At 42.3% G+C, this 17,436-nt stretch overlaps 1 protein-coding gene and 1 long non-coding RNA gene across 3 annotated transcripts; one reads left to right on the top strand and one right to left on the bottom strand.

Annotated features, from left to right (window-relative positions):
* Positions 1-11,040: 11,040 nt before the first annotated feature.
* Positions 11,041-13,227, bottom strand: LOC106566698 (sialic acid-binding Ig-like lectin 12). Its single transcript, XM_014134993.3, has 2 exons — positions 13,163-13,227; positions 11,041-12,968 (listed from the first exon to the last, which is right to left on the bottom strand). Exons 1-2 carry the CDS (start codon positions 13,215-13,217, stop codon positions 11,041-11,043), a joined length of 1,983 nt encoding a protein of 660 aa, XP_013990468.3. The 5' UTR covers positions 13,218-13,227.
* On the top strand, positions 11,088-17,210 carry LOC145860027 (uncharacterized). 2 transcript variants are annotated; one of them, XR_014380008.1, is made up of 4 exons: positions 11,136-11,255; positions 11,355-13,750; positions 13,997-14,146; positions 15,218-17,200. It is a non-coding gene; the product is annotated as an uncharacterized LOC145860027 (long non-coding RNA). The 2 variants fall into 2 exon arrangements; XR_014380007.1 differs by having other exon boundaries at positions 11,088-13,750; positions 15,218-17,210.
* The last annotated feature ends 226 nt before the right edge of the window (positions 17,211-17,436 follow it).

Below are 17,436 nucleotides of genomic sequence, written 5' to 3'. Positions count from 1 at the left end.
GAATTGCAATTTAAAAAAAAAAAAAAAAAAAAAAATCTCTGAAGCTGGAGACTCATATCTCCCTCACTAACTTTAAGCATCAGCTGTCAGAGCAGCTTACAGATCATTGCACCTGTAAATAGCCCATCTGTAAATAGCCCATCCAACTACCTCATCCACATATTGTTATTTAATTTGCTCCTTTGCACCGCAGTATCTCTACTTGCACATTCATCTTCTGCACATGTATCACTCCAGTGTTTAATTGCTAAATTGTAATTACTTCACCACTACGGCCTATTTATTGCCTTACCTCCCTAATCTTACCTCATTTCCACACACTGTATATAGACTTTTCTATTGTGTTATTGACTGAATGTTTGTTTATTCCATGTGTAACTCTGTGTTGTTGTTTGTGTCGCACTGCTTTGCTTTATCTTGGCCAGGTCGCAGTTGTAAATGAGAACTTGTTCTCAACTGGCCTACCTGGTTAAATAAAGGTGAAATAAAATAAAAAATTTAAAGTGACTCCAAAATGACACACTACATTATTTACCATTCATTTCTGTTGCACACAAAATAATCTGAAACACAACCAAAACAAACAGAAAATGCATCCAACAAGTTTGTAGTCACAAGCTTGCATGTTAGGAATATGGGACCAAATACAAAACATTTGACTAATTTCATATACATAAGTTAATTTGTCCCAATACTTTTGGTCTCCTAAAATGGGGGGGACTATGTACAAAAAGTGCTGTAATTTCTAACATGCCATCATTGTATGTTGTATGTGTGTGGCCGTGTGCGTGTGAATAGGAGATGTTGGAGGACGGCTGCTTGGAGCAGTTCCATAAGAACCTGGTACAGCTGAACATGGACTCTGCTGAGGAGCTGCAGTCCTACATTAACAAGCTGAGCCTAATGGTGGATCAGGGCAGGCAGCGACTCTTACAGGTCATCATAGGGTCTAGCTACAATGAACGGAGCAAAGAGATCCTTGACAAAAACCTGCTCCAGAGCGCTCGGGACCTCAGACTGGGGCAAAGGTTCCCCTTCCAACAGGACAGCGACCCTAAGCACACAGCCAAGACAACGCAGAAGTTGATTCGGGACAAGTGTCTTAATGTCCTTGAGTGGCCCAGCCAGAGCTCGGACTTGAACCCGATCGAACATCTATGGAGAGACCTGAAAATAGCTGTGCAGCAGCGCTCCCCATCCAACCTGTCAGAATTTGAGAGGATCTGTAGAGAAGAATGGGAGAAACTCCCCAAATAGAGGTGTGCCAAGCTTGTAGCGTCATACCCAATAAGACTCGAGGCTGTAATCGCTGCCAAAGGTGCTTCAAAGTACTGAGTAAAGGGTCTGAAAACTTATGTAAATGTGAAATTACATTTTTTATAAATTTGCAAAAATGTCTAAAAAACTATTTTTGTTTTGTAATTATGGGGTATTGTGTGTAGATTAATGATGGGAAAATAACTATTTAATCCATTTTCAAATAAGGCTGTAACGTGACAAAATGTGGAAAAAGTCAAGGGGTCTGAATACTTTACGAATGCACTATATACAGAAGTATGTGGACACCCCTTCAAATTAGTGGATATGGCAATTTTAGCCACACCCGTGGCTGACAGGTGTATAAAATCAAGCACACAGCCATGCAATCTCCATATTAAAAACATTGACAGTAGAATGTCCTTACTGAAGAGCTCAGTGACTTTCAACGTGGCACTGACATAGGATGCCACCTTTACAACAAGTCAGTCAGCCTTGAAGTCGTAGGCCAAAAAAGTACACGGAACGGGACTGCTGAAGCGCTTAGGGCGTAAAAATCAGCTGTCCTCAGTTGTAACACTCACTACAGAGATTCCAACAGCCTCTGGAAACAACGTCAGCACAAGAACTGTTCGTCAGGAGTTTTATGAAATGTATTTTTATGGCCGAGCAGCCGCGCACACTAGCCTAAGATCACCATGCGCAATGCCAAGTGTCGGCTGGAGTGGTGTAAAGCTTGCCGCCATTGGACTTTGGGGCAGTGGAAACGCGTTCTCTGGAGTGCTGAATCACGCTTCACCATCTCGCAGTCCGATGGACAAATCTGGGTTTGGCGAATGCCAGGAGAACGCTACCTGCCTGAATGCATAGTGCCAAACGTAAAGTATGGTGGAGGAGGAATAATGGTCTGGGGCTGTTTTTCATGGTTCGGGCTAGGCACCTTTGTTCCAGTAAATGGAAATCTTAACGCTACAGCATACAATGACATTCAAGACAATTCTGTGCTTCCAACTTTGTGGCAACAGTTTGGGGAAGGCCCTTTCCTGTTTCAGCATGACAATGCCCCTGTGCACAAAGCGAGGTCCATACAGAAATGGTTTGTCGAGATCGGTGTGGAAGAACTTGACTGGCCTGCAGAGCCATGACCTCAACCCCATCGAACACTTTTGGGATGAATTATTACGCCGACTGCGAGCCAGGTCTAATCGCCCAACATCAGTGCCCGACCTCACTAATGCTCGTGGCGGAATGGAAGCAAGTCCCTGCAGCAATCCAACATCTAGTGGAAAGTCTTCCCAGAAGAGTGGAGGCTGTTACAGCAGCAAAGGGTGAACAAACTCCGTATTAATGCCCATGATTTTGGAATGAGATGTTCGACTAGCAGGTGTCCACATACTTTTGGTCATGTAGTGGTTAAGGTTGGGACGAAGGTAGGGCAATAATATTATATACCAGCAGTATAAATACTCAGTGACTTGTACAAGTTTTAATTTAAACAATATGGTGATAAGGAGAGGGCCATATTACACTTACTTGAGCAGCATAGTAAACCCCTGTTCTGAGTCTCTCCTCTCCTTCTGACTCTCTCATCCAAATGTTGGTACCCTTTCCCAGATCTGTAGCTCAACACAATCCTGTCTTGGCGCTCTACGGACGATTCCTTTGAGCTCATGGCTATGGTTTTTGCTCTGACGTGCACTGTCAACTGTGGGACTTTATATAGATTGGTGTGTGCCTTTCCAAATCATGTCCAATCAATTGAATTTACCACAGGTGGACTCTAATCAAGTTGTAGAAACGTCTCAAGGATGATCAATGGAAACAGGATGCACCTGAGCTCAATTTCGGGTCTCATAGCAAAAGGTCTGAATACTTATGTAAATAAGGTATTTGTTTTATAAACAAACATTTCTAAAAAACGTTTTTCTCTTTGTCATGATGGGGTATTGTGTGTAGATTGATGAGGAAAATGTTTTATTTAATCAAATGTAGAATAAGGCTGTAACATAACAAAAGGTGGAAAAAGTCAAGGGGTCTGAATACTTTCCGAATGCGCTGTATACCATGGTGCTGTGCATTTTGGGATTTCAAAGCAGCACAGATGATGATGGACTAATGGACCACTCTTATTGAATGGTTACTACAATAGACCTGTCTGAAGGCATTGGGCTGTTTGATTGTGTTAGTCCTTTTTATACTTCATCACATACATTTGTGGTTTTACTTGTGGCGTTTTTATAATGCAATCAAGCTTTGTTCAAGATTCATTCAAGGATATGTTGTTAAAAAAACCCATCTAGATGCCACAAGCAGTCATTTGCTGTCAAATATCACAAAAAACATACTGTATATGCAGCGACAATGTTCTGTGTAAGACTTTCAAGTTCCTCTTTATTCTATGTGCTATATAGATTAAAGAGGTGCAGTACACCATTAAGCCACAAGGTGCTATTACTCCACAGCTTTTTTGTTATAGAGATAAACACAGCGGTGCTCGTCTGCCCCAGCAGGTTTGGAACCTGTCGAAGGAGGAGAATAACTGAGATATGATTGATTGAATAGTTGTGTAAACTTTTGAGGTTATTGTAAAGCTGGCAGCATCATAGGTCAACTCCATCTGTAAATACACTCACCACACAGGGCAAAGGCAGGAGGGCCCAGCCAGCCATACATTTGTCTCAGCATAGGATTTACAGCCATTTGCAGACACTGAGTCTGACTTGGATGAACCCAACCCAATAAAGTGTCTAAATTATGATCCGATGCATTAACAAGCCCTCATAATTATCCCAGAGGACTGATCTACGGTGGAGAGGAACAAGTGCAATCACATGTATATCTTCTCAGAACACACAATGAACAACCTCAGAACCAAAGATGATGGTTAACTAGCTGTTAACAGGAAGTATTATGACCTTTGCAGCCGTAGAACCACAAGTAAAATAAATGGTTATACAGCATGATAAACATCCAGTGATCCTTTACTGTACAAAGCTTTCAGCCAGTTCCAAAGGGGACGACAGGGTGCATTTTTTTACCCCATAGATAGACAATGGTGCAGTTCCAAAGGCAAACAAAACAATAATCACATCAACAGAGGAGTATGATGCAGCGCATCAAAACAAAACACTTGTTTCACTAAACTACTTGATATGACACAATAAAAAAATATAACGTATAAAAGAGAGGGCATTCATTCTATTTTCCAGTCAAGTGGGGAACACCACAGGCTTTTAACCAAATACAATTATCATATTTGACCACCTGACAAATGCACCATCAGCACAATTGAGAGAAAACATGCTTTTGTCCAACAACACCACTCCAGCATGTCCTGCTGTGATCCGGAGGACAAAAATCCATATTAAACAGTACAGATGTAATGAACGAAGGCTTCACCTTCAGGTCTGTGTGGGATGATGGTGAAGTGATGTTCTCATGATGATTTATGAACGATAAAAGGTAGGAATGACTTATTCAGTATGCTGTTATTCTGCCATGGTTTTTTTTCTGTGATTTGCAGTACTAGTATAATGAGGGCACCTTCACCTTTTTAAAGGGGAAGTTCACCCCAAAACACTTCTAGGCCCTTTATAACACTTGCCTGGCTGTTTGTCAGTACCCCAGACAGTTTAGGTCCACTGTTTTGAGTATTTAGATTTCTGTATTTTTATATCAAAATGCTGACTTTCCGAAATTACCTAAAATGCATTAAAAACGGTGTATTTATTGTTACATAAACAATGATTGGTGTCTCTGCATTGAATTGCCAAATACATGTGTTGTTTAAAAAATAAAAAATAAAATACTTTGGGATAGCGCAAAGATATTCCATAAAGTCTGTAACCTGGTAGATACTGTTCTTTGTGGTTCTAAGGTGGATAATTACAGGAGGCGGGACGAAGGAGTGTCTTATACTATTGGTCTTCAAGAAAGGAAATCAGAACGAGAGGAAGTAAACAAAGAGATGGTAGCTAGCAAGGCTTGCGGTTAGTAATCTCTGAAGTAAAGTAAGGCAAATAACGTTAATAGTCGAGTAGCTGAGTGACATTGGCCAAAATTAAGTGCAATTATGTTTGGGTCAGATACAAATACACTACATATTTCAACTCTTTTCATGAATGCAAGCTATCCGACATCCTGCTTATGGTTTCGATACGACGCCTGAAGTAATTTACCAGCTGCGGTTGACCGTGTCCAGTGATCACTTTATGGCCACTGACTACAATGGGTACACCTGCTTGTAGAACATCTCATTTCAAAATCATGGGCATTAATACGGAGTTGGTCCTTCCTTTGCTGCTATAACAGCCTTCGCTATTCTGGGAAGGCTTTCCACTAGATGTTGAAACATTGCTGCGAGGACTTGCTTCCATTCAGCCACAAGAGCGTTAGTGAGGTCGGGCACTGATGTTGGGCGATTAGGCCTGGCTCACACTCAGTGTTCCAATTCATCCCAAAGGTCAGTGCTCTGTGCAGGCCAGTCAAGTTCTTCCACACTGATCTCAACAAACAATTTCTGTATGGACCTCGCTTTGTGCACGGGGGCATTGTCATGCTGAAACAGGAAAGGGCCTTCCCCAAACTGTTGCCACAAAGTTGGAAGCACAGAATTGTCTAGAATGTCATTGTATGCTTTAGCATTAAGATTTCCCTTCACTGGTGCTAAGGGGCCTAGCCCAAACCATGAAAAACAGCCCAAGGCCATTATTCCTCCACCATACTTTACAGTTGGCACTAGGCATGGGTCAGGTAGCGTTCTCCTGGCATTCGCCAAACCCAGATTCGTCCGTCGGACTTCCAGATGGTGAAGTGTGATTCATCACTCCAGAGAACACGTTTCCACTGCTCCAGAGTCCAATGGCGGCGAGCTTTACACCACTCCAGCTGACGCATGGCATTGCGCATGGTGATCTTAAGCTTGTGTGCAGCTGCTCGGACATGGAAACCCATTTCATAAAGCTACGGACGAACAGTGCTGACGTTGCTTCCAGATGATTTTTAAACGCACTCAGGGGTCCCGTGAGCTTGTGTGGCCTACCACTTCCCGGCTGAGCCGTTGTTGCTTCTAGACGTTTCCACTTCACAATAACAGCACTTACAATTGACCGGAGCAGTTCTTGCTTGTTGGAAAGGTGGCATCCTATGACTGTGCCACCTTGAAAGTCACTGAGCTCTTCGGTAAGGCCATTCTACTGCTAATGTTTGTCTATGGAGATTGCATGGCTGTTTGCTTGATTTTAAACACCTGTCAGCAACGAGTGTGGCTGAAATAGCCGAATCCATTAATTTGAAGGGGTGTTCACATACTTTTGTATATATAGTGTATGTTGCTAGCTAGCTAAGTTGCTAACACCTGTTGCTAGTCACCACAAAGTAATATATTATTTGTTGCCATTCCTGGAACTAGTTGGTGGTGTTTTTAGCTTAGCTACTACTATAATGGTTATGTTATCCTGTCCTACTATTTTGCTTGTTTTGCAATTCTGTTTTTCATTATAACGTTACTGATGAGAAATAGTATATTATTTTCTACTAGGTATCACACTTTTTTATAGTGCTATTGATTGCATCAAATGACTTGCCCTAGTTAAGGTCCATAAGTTGGACACAGCCCCAGCCAGAGCCATGTATATACATATATGTCTCTGGCCCTAGCTGGTGCATGAGTTGTAATGACAACAAACTAGCCCAACCTTTACATTATTTACATTTAAAACATTAAGAATATCAGATCTTGCCCTGAATTGACATGTAATGACTGACCCTTTTATACCAGCCAACATCACCAATCACTCTTTCTGTTTCTACAGTACCTGCCTGGGAGGGAATGGAAGAAAGATAGGGGTGGTGGAACAGACATGAGAATAGGACAATCAACCATACTGTCTCGGATTTTATCGTCGTTCAATTTCTCACATCTTTTATCTTTGTATCCTTTTCACAGTCTTTTCAATGTTCCTCCACTCATGCCTCCTCCAAGGATGCAAGGAGAGATTAATTAGGACTAATTGAAATGTTTTGTTTTGTTATTCTGTTACACATCTTTCAGGAGATCCAAGAAGCCATGTGGAGTATTCCAAACAGGCCAAGGACTGGGTAGAGAAGAGTGTCGAAACAGAAGACATTCAACTTTAGAACCCAACTGGTCCAGCAGACAGTCAAGCGGCAGGAAGATAAACAGATCATATACAAAGACCCAGACTTCGAGGAGGTGGTGCCAAAACGTTTCAGCCTAACTTTGCAATGAACTTTAACTAGCCCTAATGATGTCAGTGTTATGTTGTGGAACGCCATCGATAACATGTCATGTAATCATTACTATTCTATTCTATTAATAGGGCACGTATCCACTCGTTCTAGACACTGTTTACCTAGCCAGCAAGTCATCATTGTCAGACAAACTTAAAGGGGACTACAATAGCCAGTTGCATTATGGGGTGTAGGCAGGCTACTCAGATACAGTTGGTAGGCTATAGAGTACCACAGTATGAGTCATAATACCCATAAAACCTAGCGGTCAAACAGTGAAATGGATCCAATCATTTTTCCATCATTCATTTTTCCCATAGGTGATTTTAGAAGCACTTAAAATCGGGCTGTGTTTTGTGTAGGCTTACCCTGGTGTGACGTTTTGATAACCGTGTAAATCTCTCTAGGACAAGCCCGGACTTGAACCCGATCGAACATCTATGGAGAGACCTGAAAATAGCTGTGCGGTGACGCTCCCCATCCAACCTGACAGAGCTTGAGAAGGTCTGCAGAGAAGAATGGGAGAAACTCCCCAAATACAGGTCTACCAAGCTTGTAGCGTCATACCCAAGAAGACTCGAGGCTGTAAACCAGGGGTGGGCAACTCCAGTCCTCGAGGGCCTGATTGGTGTCACACTTTTTCTCCATCCCTAGCAAACACAGCTGGTTAATCAAATTGCGTTCTAAACTGAAGATCATGATTAGGTGGTTATTGGAGTCAGGTGTGTTAGCTGGGGCTGGGGCAAAACTGTGACACCAATCAGGCCCTCGAGGACTGGAATTGCCCACCCTCGCTGTAAACGCTGCCAAAGGTTCTTCAACAAAGTACTGAGTAAAGGGTCTGAATACTTATGTAAATGTGATATTTCAGTTAAAAACATTTAATACATTTGCAAAAATGTCTAAAAACCTGTTTTTGCGTCGTCATTATGGGGTATGTGTGTAGATTGATGAGGAAAAAATACAATTTGATCTATTTTAGAATAAGGCTGTAACTGTGGAACAAGTCAAGGGGTCTGAATACTTTCCGAATGTCTAAGAAGTCCAAGAAGCTGGATATCATTATATCTGCAGCTGAGAAATGTTTTGGGCTCCCAAGACTTCACGGCAGAAGCACTATAAGGACTAATGTAGCTAGGAAATGTTCCGCCCACACAGGAGCCTTCTGAGCCTGTGTTGAGACCTGATTAGAATGTGGTTTTTACAGCAGATTGAATATGTTTAGTTAATTTCCTTTTTGGTAGTTTGTATGATATGTTATTTATTTTTACCCAAACGGGATCCTTATTATCCACCCGCACAGTAGGTGGTGGAATGCACATCTAATTGTTGCGATCGCCATTATACCATAGAGGAAGAAGAGCTTCCCATTTGGACCATCAGGTGTGGCACATCGTTTCCAGTTGATCCTGGGGATGCTGAAGAAAGTCTCCAACACACCAGGATGTGATGACAGCCAAGAAATCGGAGTGTTTAGTTACATACGCGCCATCTTCTGCTGCATCATATCGGAGTAAGCTGGTCCCATTCTCGACAGCTGAGACATTCACTGTCTGTTGGTAGAAATTGCAATCTCCTGCAACTGCACCACCAGTCACAGTGCGTTCTGGGAAGAGCCTGTGTTTCCTCAACATCTGGTCGCTCTCGTCTCTCTCTAGCTTTCTTCTCTCTGTCAGCCCGCAAATGGAACAACTCAGCCTTAGTAAACTCCGGCTCAAACCGATATGGCACAACAGTCCCATTCTGAAAAAAGGCAGGTCTCCAATTTCCTCTTTGCTCTTGATCTGACATTCTTTACTCCGTTTAATTTTGACGAGGGCAGCAAATACTGAGAGGGAGTGAAAACAGAAACATATTGTTTACAACCTTTAATCACGACCGCCTCGGAAGTCACAAATCGCGACGCACATTCTTCTACTTCCTGGATTTCAATATGAAAATAACAAAATGCATTGGTAAAAATGTGCCTAATGAAACAAGTTAGCTGAAAAATTGTACAGAGAAAGTCATTACGAGGACTATTGCGGTCATGGGAGGCCAGAGCAGTGTGTTTGGGAGGTATTTATGATGGACTTTAACGTTGCATGGGGTTTCTATGGGGAAGGCGCGGGTATTACCTACATCTAAATACTCAAGCAATGGACCTAAAAAACTGTCTGGGGTACTGACAAACGACCAGGCTAGTGTTTTATAAAGGGCCCAGAAGTGTTAAGGAAATCGTTCTTCTTGCAAAGCATGTAAACGTTTTGAACAAACTATTATATTAATCTGACTATCCACAACACTCATATTATTGTGTGCGTGTAACCGTGTTCATTGATAGCAGTATTATTACCACTGTAGGTTACATCTCCACTACTAATACTATCGCTACTACAGCTACTAATACATCTACTATCTGTAGTACTAACAGTGATGGAGATTCCATGTATGTTAGCATACTACAGCACCTGCCAAGCAATCTGGATCTTTATATCACAGGAAGTGCCCTTGTCCTGTAACTGCAGTGTTGCTGGTTCAAGTCCCATTTCAGCTGTCCCTTCTCAATTTGTGTAATAATTCTAATACCCTGTGAACAAAACTTTGTCTAGGTTGTCCACAGCATCAGGAAATTGTCCTGGTCCCCTGTTTGCTGGATACTACCACACGTTTTTGATTATTTTATTACATTTAGTTAAGAAGCACAATTTAGACAGTATAAGAAAACATTATTTCCCTTCAAACATTTTGTCAGACCCCTACCCCTCACAAACCCGTAAGCTCTGAGGTTACATATTTATTATACACTGAGTGTACAAAATATGAGGAACACCTTCCTAATATTGAGTTGCATCCTTCTACCTTTTGCCCTCAGAACAGCCTCAATTCATTGGGGCATGGACTTTACAAGGTGTCGAAAGCGTTCCACAGGGATGCTGGCCCATGTTGACTCCAATGCTTCCCACAGTTTTGTCAAGTTGGCTGGGTGTGCATTGGGTGGTGGACACACGGGAAACTATTGAGTGTGAAAAACACAGCAGCGTTGCAGTTCTTGACACAGTCAAACCGGTGCGCGTGGCATCCACTACCATAACCTGTTAAAAGGAACTTGGATTTTTTTGTCTTGCACATTCACCCTCTGAATGGAACACACTCACAATCCATATCTACATTTTCTTAAGTCTTAAAAATCCCTCTTTAACCTCTCCTCCCCTTCATCTACACTGATTGAAGCGTTACACAGGTGACATCAATAAGAGATCAAAGCTTTCATCTGGATTCACCTGGTCAGTCTGTCATTTGAAGAGCAGATGTTTCTAATGTTTTGTACACTCAGTGTACAGTCTCACTGAGATGCATTTTTCAAAAGCTTTTAATGCTTAACAATATCACCATACAAAACTACCATGAGTCACATCTTACACTTACACTACATTAGAATAGTTGCTGTATTGTCACAGCAGGCTCTTTCTAATCTATACTTTTTACATCAAAATATTGTGTGACCCTCCAAATAAACAAGGCAATGTTTTTAAATTCAGCTCAGTAGGATTACCACGACCCAGTAGGGGGCCTGGGAAACGTTGGATAAGAGGATAACAATGTACCTTCTTGTGTTCGGGTTCTGGGTTTGTTGACTGTGCTATAGATTGCAGATGAATCTTCAGCTGCGTGTGCTGCAGGATGGGGGGCAACACCTAGGCGATTGAATTTCAATGCAGCATACTGGACTTTGTCCTGTTTCTCAGGGTTACGCAGTTGGACAGGTGAGTAAAGACCTTCTTCATGGTTTCTGGAGTGAGAGAAGTGGACATTGGCATAGATCCTGACGTCCTGCTCATCTGTGTCCGCATTCTGTGCTGCAGTAGGGGCTGTCCTCAAGATGGTGTCGTACAGGTGACTAGAGCCTCCCTGTCCATCCTCTGCTGTGTCCCGTGTGTCCGTTGAGTTGGAAGCCCTCTTTCTAAACCACAAAAAGCTCAATAGGAGATTGAGAACCAGAGCAACAACTGTGATTCCTACAGCTATGTTAATACTAAATGTTTGTTTTCCTGATACAAGGATCAATGTAACTGTGGAGTTCTTAGCTCCCATTTCATTCTGTGCCTCACAGTAATATTCTCCACTGTCCTCAGATCTGATGTTGGTGATGCTATAGATCTGACTGGATTCTTTTGATGTGTTAATGTTCCTCATGTACCAGGTGTATTTCTGAACTGGTGGGTTGGCATCACTGTGGCAGGTCAGAATCACTGAACTGCCCTCCACTATTTCACCAGAAGGACTGATTGACACTAAGATGTTATTTGGTTTGTATCTGACAGTTAGAGTCACTTCAGGAGAGTGGAGATCCTCATGACCATTAACAGCACAGGAGTAGCTGCCTGCATCATCACTGCTGACTGGGTACAGGTGCAGGCTGTTGGAGTAGTTGTGGCTGTTTGGTATAGCCTGTCTGTTCTTATACCAAATGAAGGTTGTGTTGTCACCCAGAATACAGTTGGCTGTACATGTAAGTTTGGCCCTTTCCCCCTCAGAGACAGACATAGGGTTCATCTCCAACAGGACACCTGTGACAGTCAGGTATACACCGGGTGAACTGACATATTTCCCTTCTGCAGTTACTAATCTGAATTTGTACTCAGCTGAGTCACTGTCTTTAAGGTCTTTGATTCTCAGGGTGCAGTCGCTGTCCTCATTTCCATGGTACTCCAGACGATCCAAATAGTTTGGGTCCTTCTTCAGATCTTTAGGCTCCTTTGTAGACTCTCCTTGAGTAAACCAGAATGTCTCTCTGGGTATATGACCATGGGGATATGTGTAAGTGCAGGATATGTCCACTGATGACCCCTTCAAGGCACAGATACTCTTTTTGGCATAAATCACTCTCCAACAGTTCTGACCCACTGCACACACTGCAGGAGAGCGGTGGTTCTCGTTACCTTTTACAGCACAGGAGTAGCTGTCTACATCAGAACTCAAGGTACTGTAATTTTGTGACATATATTCATGTTGAGGCTTTCCATTTTTGTACCAGATGTAGTCAGGATTGGGGTTGTCACTCAGAGTACAGGTGGTGCTGCAATTCAGTATCACCCATGATCCCTTTGTCACATAGGTAGTCACCTTCAGGTCTGTCACGGAAATGAATAAATCTTGCTGATATATCCAGCCTTGTATGTTGGTTTTAAATCCGAAGCAATACTCCGCTGTGTCATTCTCTCTCAGGTCTGTGATTCTCAGAGTGCAGTCACTGTGATTATTCCCAAGGTACTCAACACGACCTGCATACTCTGGTTGTTCCATGATGTTATAAGTATACCCCACTTTGACGTTCCACCATTTATACCATTCTGTGTCTATGACATCATGCCCACTGGGATATCTGTAAGTGCAGGACACATCAACTGATAATCCCTTCAACGCACATATTCTTGTCCTGGTGAAAGTCACATCCCAGACATTCTCTCCCAGTACTCCTGAGAAACAAACACAGGAAAACTATCAAAATGAGCATGAAAATGTACCATATACACCAGAACAACGTTCAAACACTTCTTGTCCTGATCATTTTTTATGACATTTTAGATGTTTCTCAAAAGTGAAAACCCCAAATGATACTTTTGAGAAGTACTTTAGAGAAAAGAGAACGAATATTGATAAAAATCTGTACCTGCCACAGATAACAGGAAAACCCCAAACACACTTCCTGCTGCTCTCAGGGCCATTGCTGCATTTCCCTCCCTGAGGTATCAAAAACATTCAAATAGTAAAAAAAAAACAGTCTTTATAGTTAGCTGTTCAATACCTAAATGGTGGTGTAAATAATATCTTATTGAACATATAATAAGCACTGTAATACACAATATTGCTCTAAACCTGGGTTTTTTTCTCACAGAAGCCAAATACATTGGGCAACATCATACACATTTCACTGAATCATATATATTTTTTTTAAATGTTCTTGACATTTTAAGAAATGTTAAGAAATAAACTAAACTAAATGTATTAAACTACAGTCCAGATGTATGTCTTACAATCAGATACCAAAACATACTAACAGAAACATTCTTTCACTTGAAGTTATCACATCGAATAGCATTACTGTGTCCAGAAGAATATGGTTAAAAACACATGATGAGATCACTGGGAGAAAAATATATTTTAAGATATATTCAATCATACTTACAGAGGTGGAGAGGTCTGGTGAATGTAGAGTTCTCTGGCAGTGCATGGAATGAAACGGAAGAGTAGGCGTGGGGTATGTGGTTATATTAATTACCAAGAAAAAAAATAGACTAAACAACAATGCAAAACTGACTCAACTTTGATGCATTTCCTGTTTTTAATCCACCAACCAGAAGACAATTTATTTTTAAAACATTTTGATTAATATTAAATATAGTCTACACATTTTCATTATTTAGAACATAGTTCATAAATGTCTGTTTTGATCATTATAGGTCAAAGATGTCCATATTGCTTGCTCTCTAATCTGCTCCTCCAGGGTGTAAGGACAACCACTTCGTTGACCTTTGGCCCCAGTGTATGGACGGTGCCCGGGCGGAGTGGGTACTGGAGCTTGTGTTCATAACAGGCAAAAAGAACACCTGCCTAGATGACAAGAGTGCTCTCACCTCAGGAGGACTCAGGCTAGGTACGGCATTACAAGAATTTACTGTACTGTGGCATGTTAGTTTAATGGTGGTTGGTCTTTGTGTTCATTTACTAAAGGGACTAAACAATTTATAACCTCACTCCTCAATTGTTTTCTGTCAAGATGTAATTTATTGATTGCTGTACAGATGTAGGATCTTAATTTGAGTCATTTTTCTACAGCAGGAAAATAATCCTGCAGCAACAGGAAATGTGCATTTTTATGTGGGCTTGCTCCTACCTATCTTTACGATTTGGTCCTGCCGTACATACCTACTCGTACGCTACGGTCACAAGATGCAGGCCTCCTAATTGTCCCTAGAATTTCTAAGCAAAAGGCTGGAGGTAGGGCTTTCTCCTATAGAGCTCCATTTTTATGGAATGGTCTGCCTACCCATGTGAGAGACGCAGACTCAGTCTCAACCTTTAAGTCTTTACTGAAGACTTATCTCTTCAGTAGGTCCTATGATTAAGTATAGTCTGGCCCAGGAGTGTGAAGGTGAACGGAAAGGCTGGAGCAACGAACCGCCCTTGCTGTCTCTGCCTTGCCGGTTCCCCTCTCTCCACTGGGATTCTCTGCCTCTAACCCTATTACAGGGGCTGAGTCACTGGCATACTGGTGTTCTTCCATGCTGTCCATGGGAGGGGTGCGTCACTTGAGTGGGCTGAGTCACTGACGTGGTCTTCCTGTCTGGGTTGGCGCCCCCCCCTTGGGTTGTGCCGTGGCGGAGATCTTTGTGGGCTATACTCGGCCTTGTCTTAGGATGGTAAGTTGGTGGTTGGCGACATCCCTCTAGTGGTGTGGGGGCTGTGCTTTGGCAAAGTGGGTGGGGTTATATCCTGCCTGTTTGGCCCTGTCTGGGGGTTTCATCGGATGGGGCCACAGTGTCTCCTGATCCCTCCTGTCTCAGCCTCCAGTATTTATGCTGCAGTAGTTTATGTGTCGGGGGGCTAGGGTCAGTCTGTTACATCTGGAGTATTTCTCTTGTCTTATCCGGTGTCCTGTGTGAATTTAAATATGCTCTCTCTAATTCTCTCTTTCTTTCTTTCTCTCTTTCTTTCTTTCTCTCAGAGGACCTGAGCCCTAGGACCATGCCTCAGGACTACCTGGCATGATGACTCCTTGCTGTCCCCAGTCCACCTGGCCGTGCTGCTGCTCCAGTTTCAACTGTTCTGCCTGCGGCTATGGAACCCTGACCTGTTCACCGGACGTGCTTGTTGCACCCTCAACAACTACTATGATTATTATTATTTGACCATGCTGGTCATTTATGAACATTTTAACATCTTGACCATGTTCTGTTATAATATCCACCCGGCACAGCCAGAAGAGGACTGGCCACCCCTCATAGCCTGGTTCCTCTCTAGGTTTCTTCCTAGGTTTTTGGCCTTTCTTGGGAGTTTTTCCTAGGGAGTTTTTCCTAGCCACCGTGCTTCTTTCACATGCATTGCTTGCTGTTTGGGGTTTTAGGCTGGGTTTCTGTACAGCACTTTGAGATATCAGCTGATGTACGAAGGGCTATATAAATAAATTTGATTTGATTTGATTTATGTGGATTATAATTAAGTTATATTTTTTAGGGGTTGGTAAATATTTCGTAAGGGGAAATCAAGTCTGAAATTTCAAAGTGGAAATGACAAACTTCAGAAGCCTTTTTAAGCCTCAAATATACTACAAGTTTTAAATGTCCTGCATTGCAGGAAAGTTCTCGTGATCAAATTAATATCCAACATCTGTAGGAGCTCCTGACTTGACATCAAGGCAGTTCAAGGAATCGGACTTTGAGAAGGTGGTGGAGTTTATGGACGAGGGGATCCACATTGCCCAGGATGTGAAGAAGAAGACCAGTAAGAAGGGATACATGCACAGAGCTGACACAGGCCATGTGGACTGGCCAGACATAGCTTATTATCCCATTGCAAACTTGTACCAAACTATAACACTTCAGTTCACTTTGTATGGGTTCAGCTTAGAGCAAGTCCAGAATGGGAGATAAAGGGAAGAACTTGTGAAACCAAAACTGTTTGGAGGACCATTAAAACATTTAGAGAGAATGACAGTAATATATAGTATAAAGACTTGACCACTCTGTAAGCTAACCATGGTATATCCCTATCCTCCACAGGCAGCTTCCAGGACTTTAAGTCCTTCTTGTTTCAGGATCCAGGGATAGTGGCCCGTATCACTGACCTGTGCCAGAGGGTGGAGGAGTTCACACGGCACACGGCAGTTCCCCATGCCTGGCTTCACTGAGAGAGACACAGGGAGACTGGGCTTTAGGCCCAGGTTATGAACCCATCCTTCAGCCAGGTAGTTAGTGCAGTAGTTGTGTAGATGAACAAAAGTACAATCATCTAATCTGTTAGTCTTTCCAGGAGAAGAACCTTTGTTCTAATTCTGCCAGACATTGATAGCTGCTATATGGTTCATAAGGAGATTTTTGTATTCCAATTTTGCTCAATATTTAATCATATCAAGTTACTGTGATACTACATTGTAAATAGTGCAATTGTTGTTATACTCCTATTCACCTGATGTGTAGAGAATTGACAGAGATGTTTTCTCCTTCACATTTCTCTCTGTGCAATATGAGCATGTGTCTATGTCTTGTTTAGAAGAGAGGGAGAGAGGGCCCTCTGAGATTTCCTCAACAGAGCAGCATTTCCTTTGAGCGTTTCCTCTCGCTGTAGACTAGTACTGTAGTAACAGACAAGGGGTTGCTAGTGTTGGAGCAAACAGAGGATCTCTTAGAGCCCCTGTTAGAGAACACCACACACATGAACACAAAGTTAATATTAGTTTGTTAACCTAAACGTGTCAACCACTTTGTTTGCGGAATCTTCTGGTGGTTGTGAGAATATGACAAAATGAACGGCTAAATGTGTCTCTCTTGTCTGTTTTTCAATACCATCTCTTTCTCACTTTCCCAGATTCTTCCATTATTCATCAGGGAAATAGAGCCTTTTCAGCTCCCTATTACTTCTTACTGCAATGCTTTATCCCAGTGCTGTTAAATGTCCCACAGGGCAGAATATAAGCCTGAGTGGAAGGGTTTGCAAATTTCCAGTCATGCCTGTTATGTGTCACTCGTGTTGGATGGTCATTTGACATATGTGATATGTATAAATGTGTTTTCCTGTTTGTGTTTGCATGTTTTGGTGCACAACTGCACATACAGAACATCCATACAGTGTGTGTGTGTGTGTGTGTGTGTGTGTGTGTGTGTGTGTGTGTGTGTGTGTGTGTGTGTGTGTGTGTGTGTGTGTGTGTGTGTGTGTGTGTGTGTGTGT

This window comes from Salmo salar, chromosome 13 (assembly GCF_965601325.2).
Source record: "Salmo salar chromosome 13, fSalSal1, whole genome shotgun sequence".
In the NCBI taxonomy this organism is placed as follows: Eukaryota; Metazoa; Chordata; class Actinopteri; order Salmoniformes; family Salmonidae; genus Salmo; species Salmo salar.
Note: the sequence above shows the minus strand (reverse complement) of the source record. Positions and strands in the feature narration are given on the sequence as shown.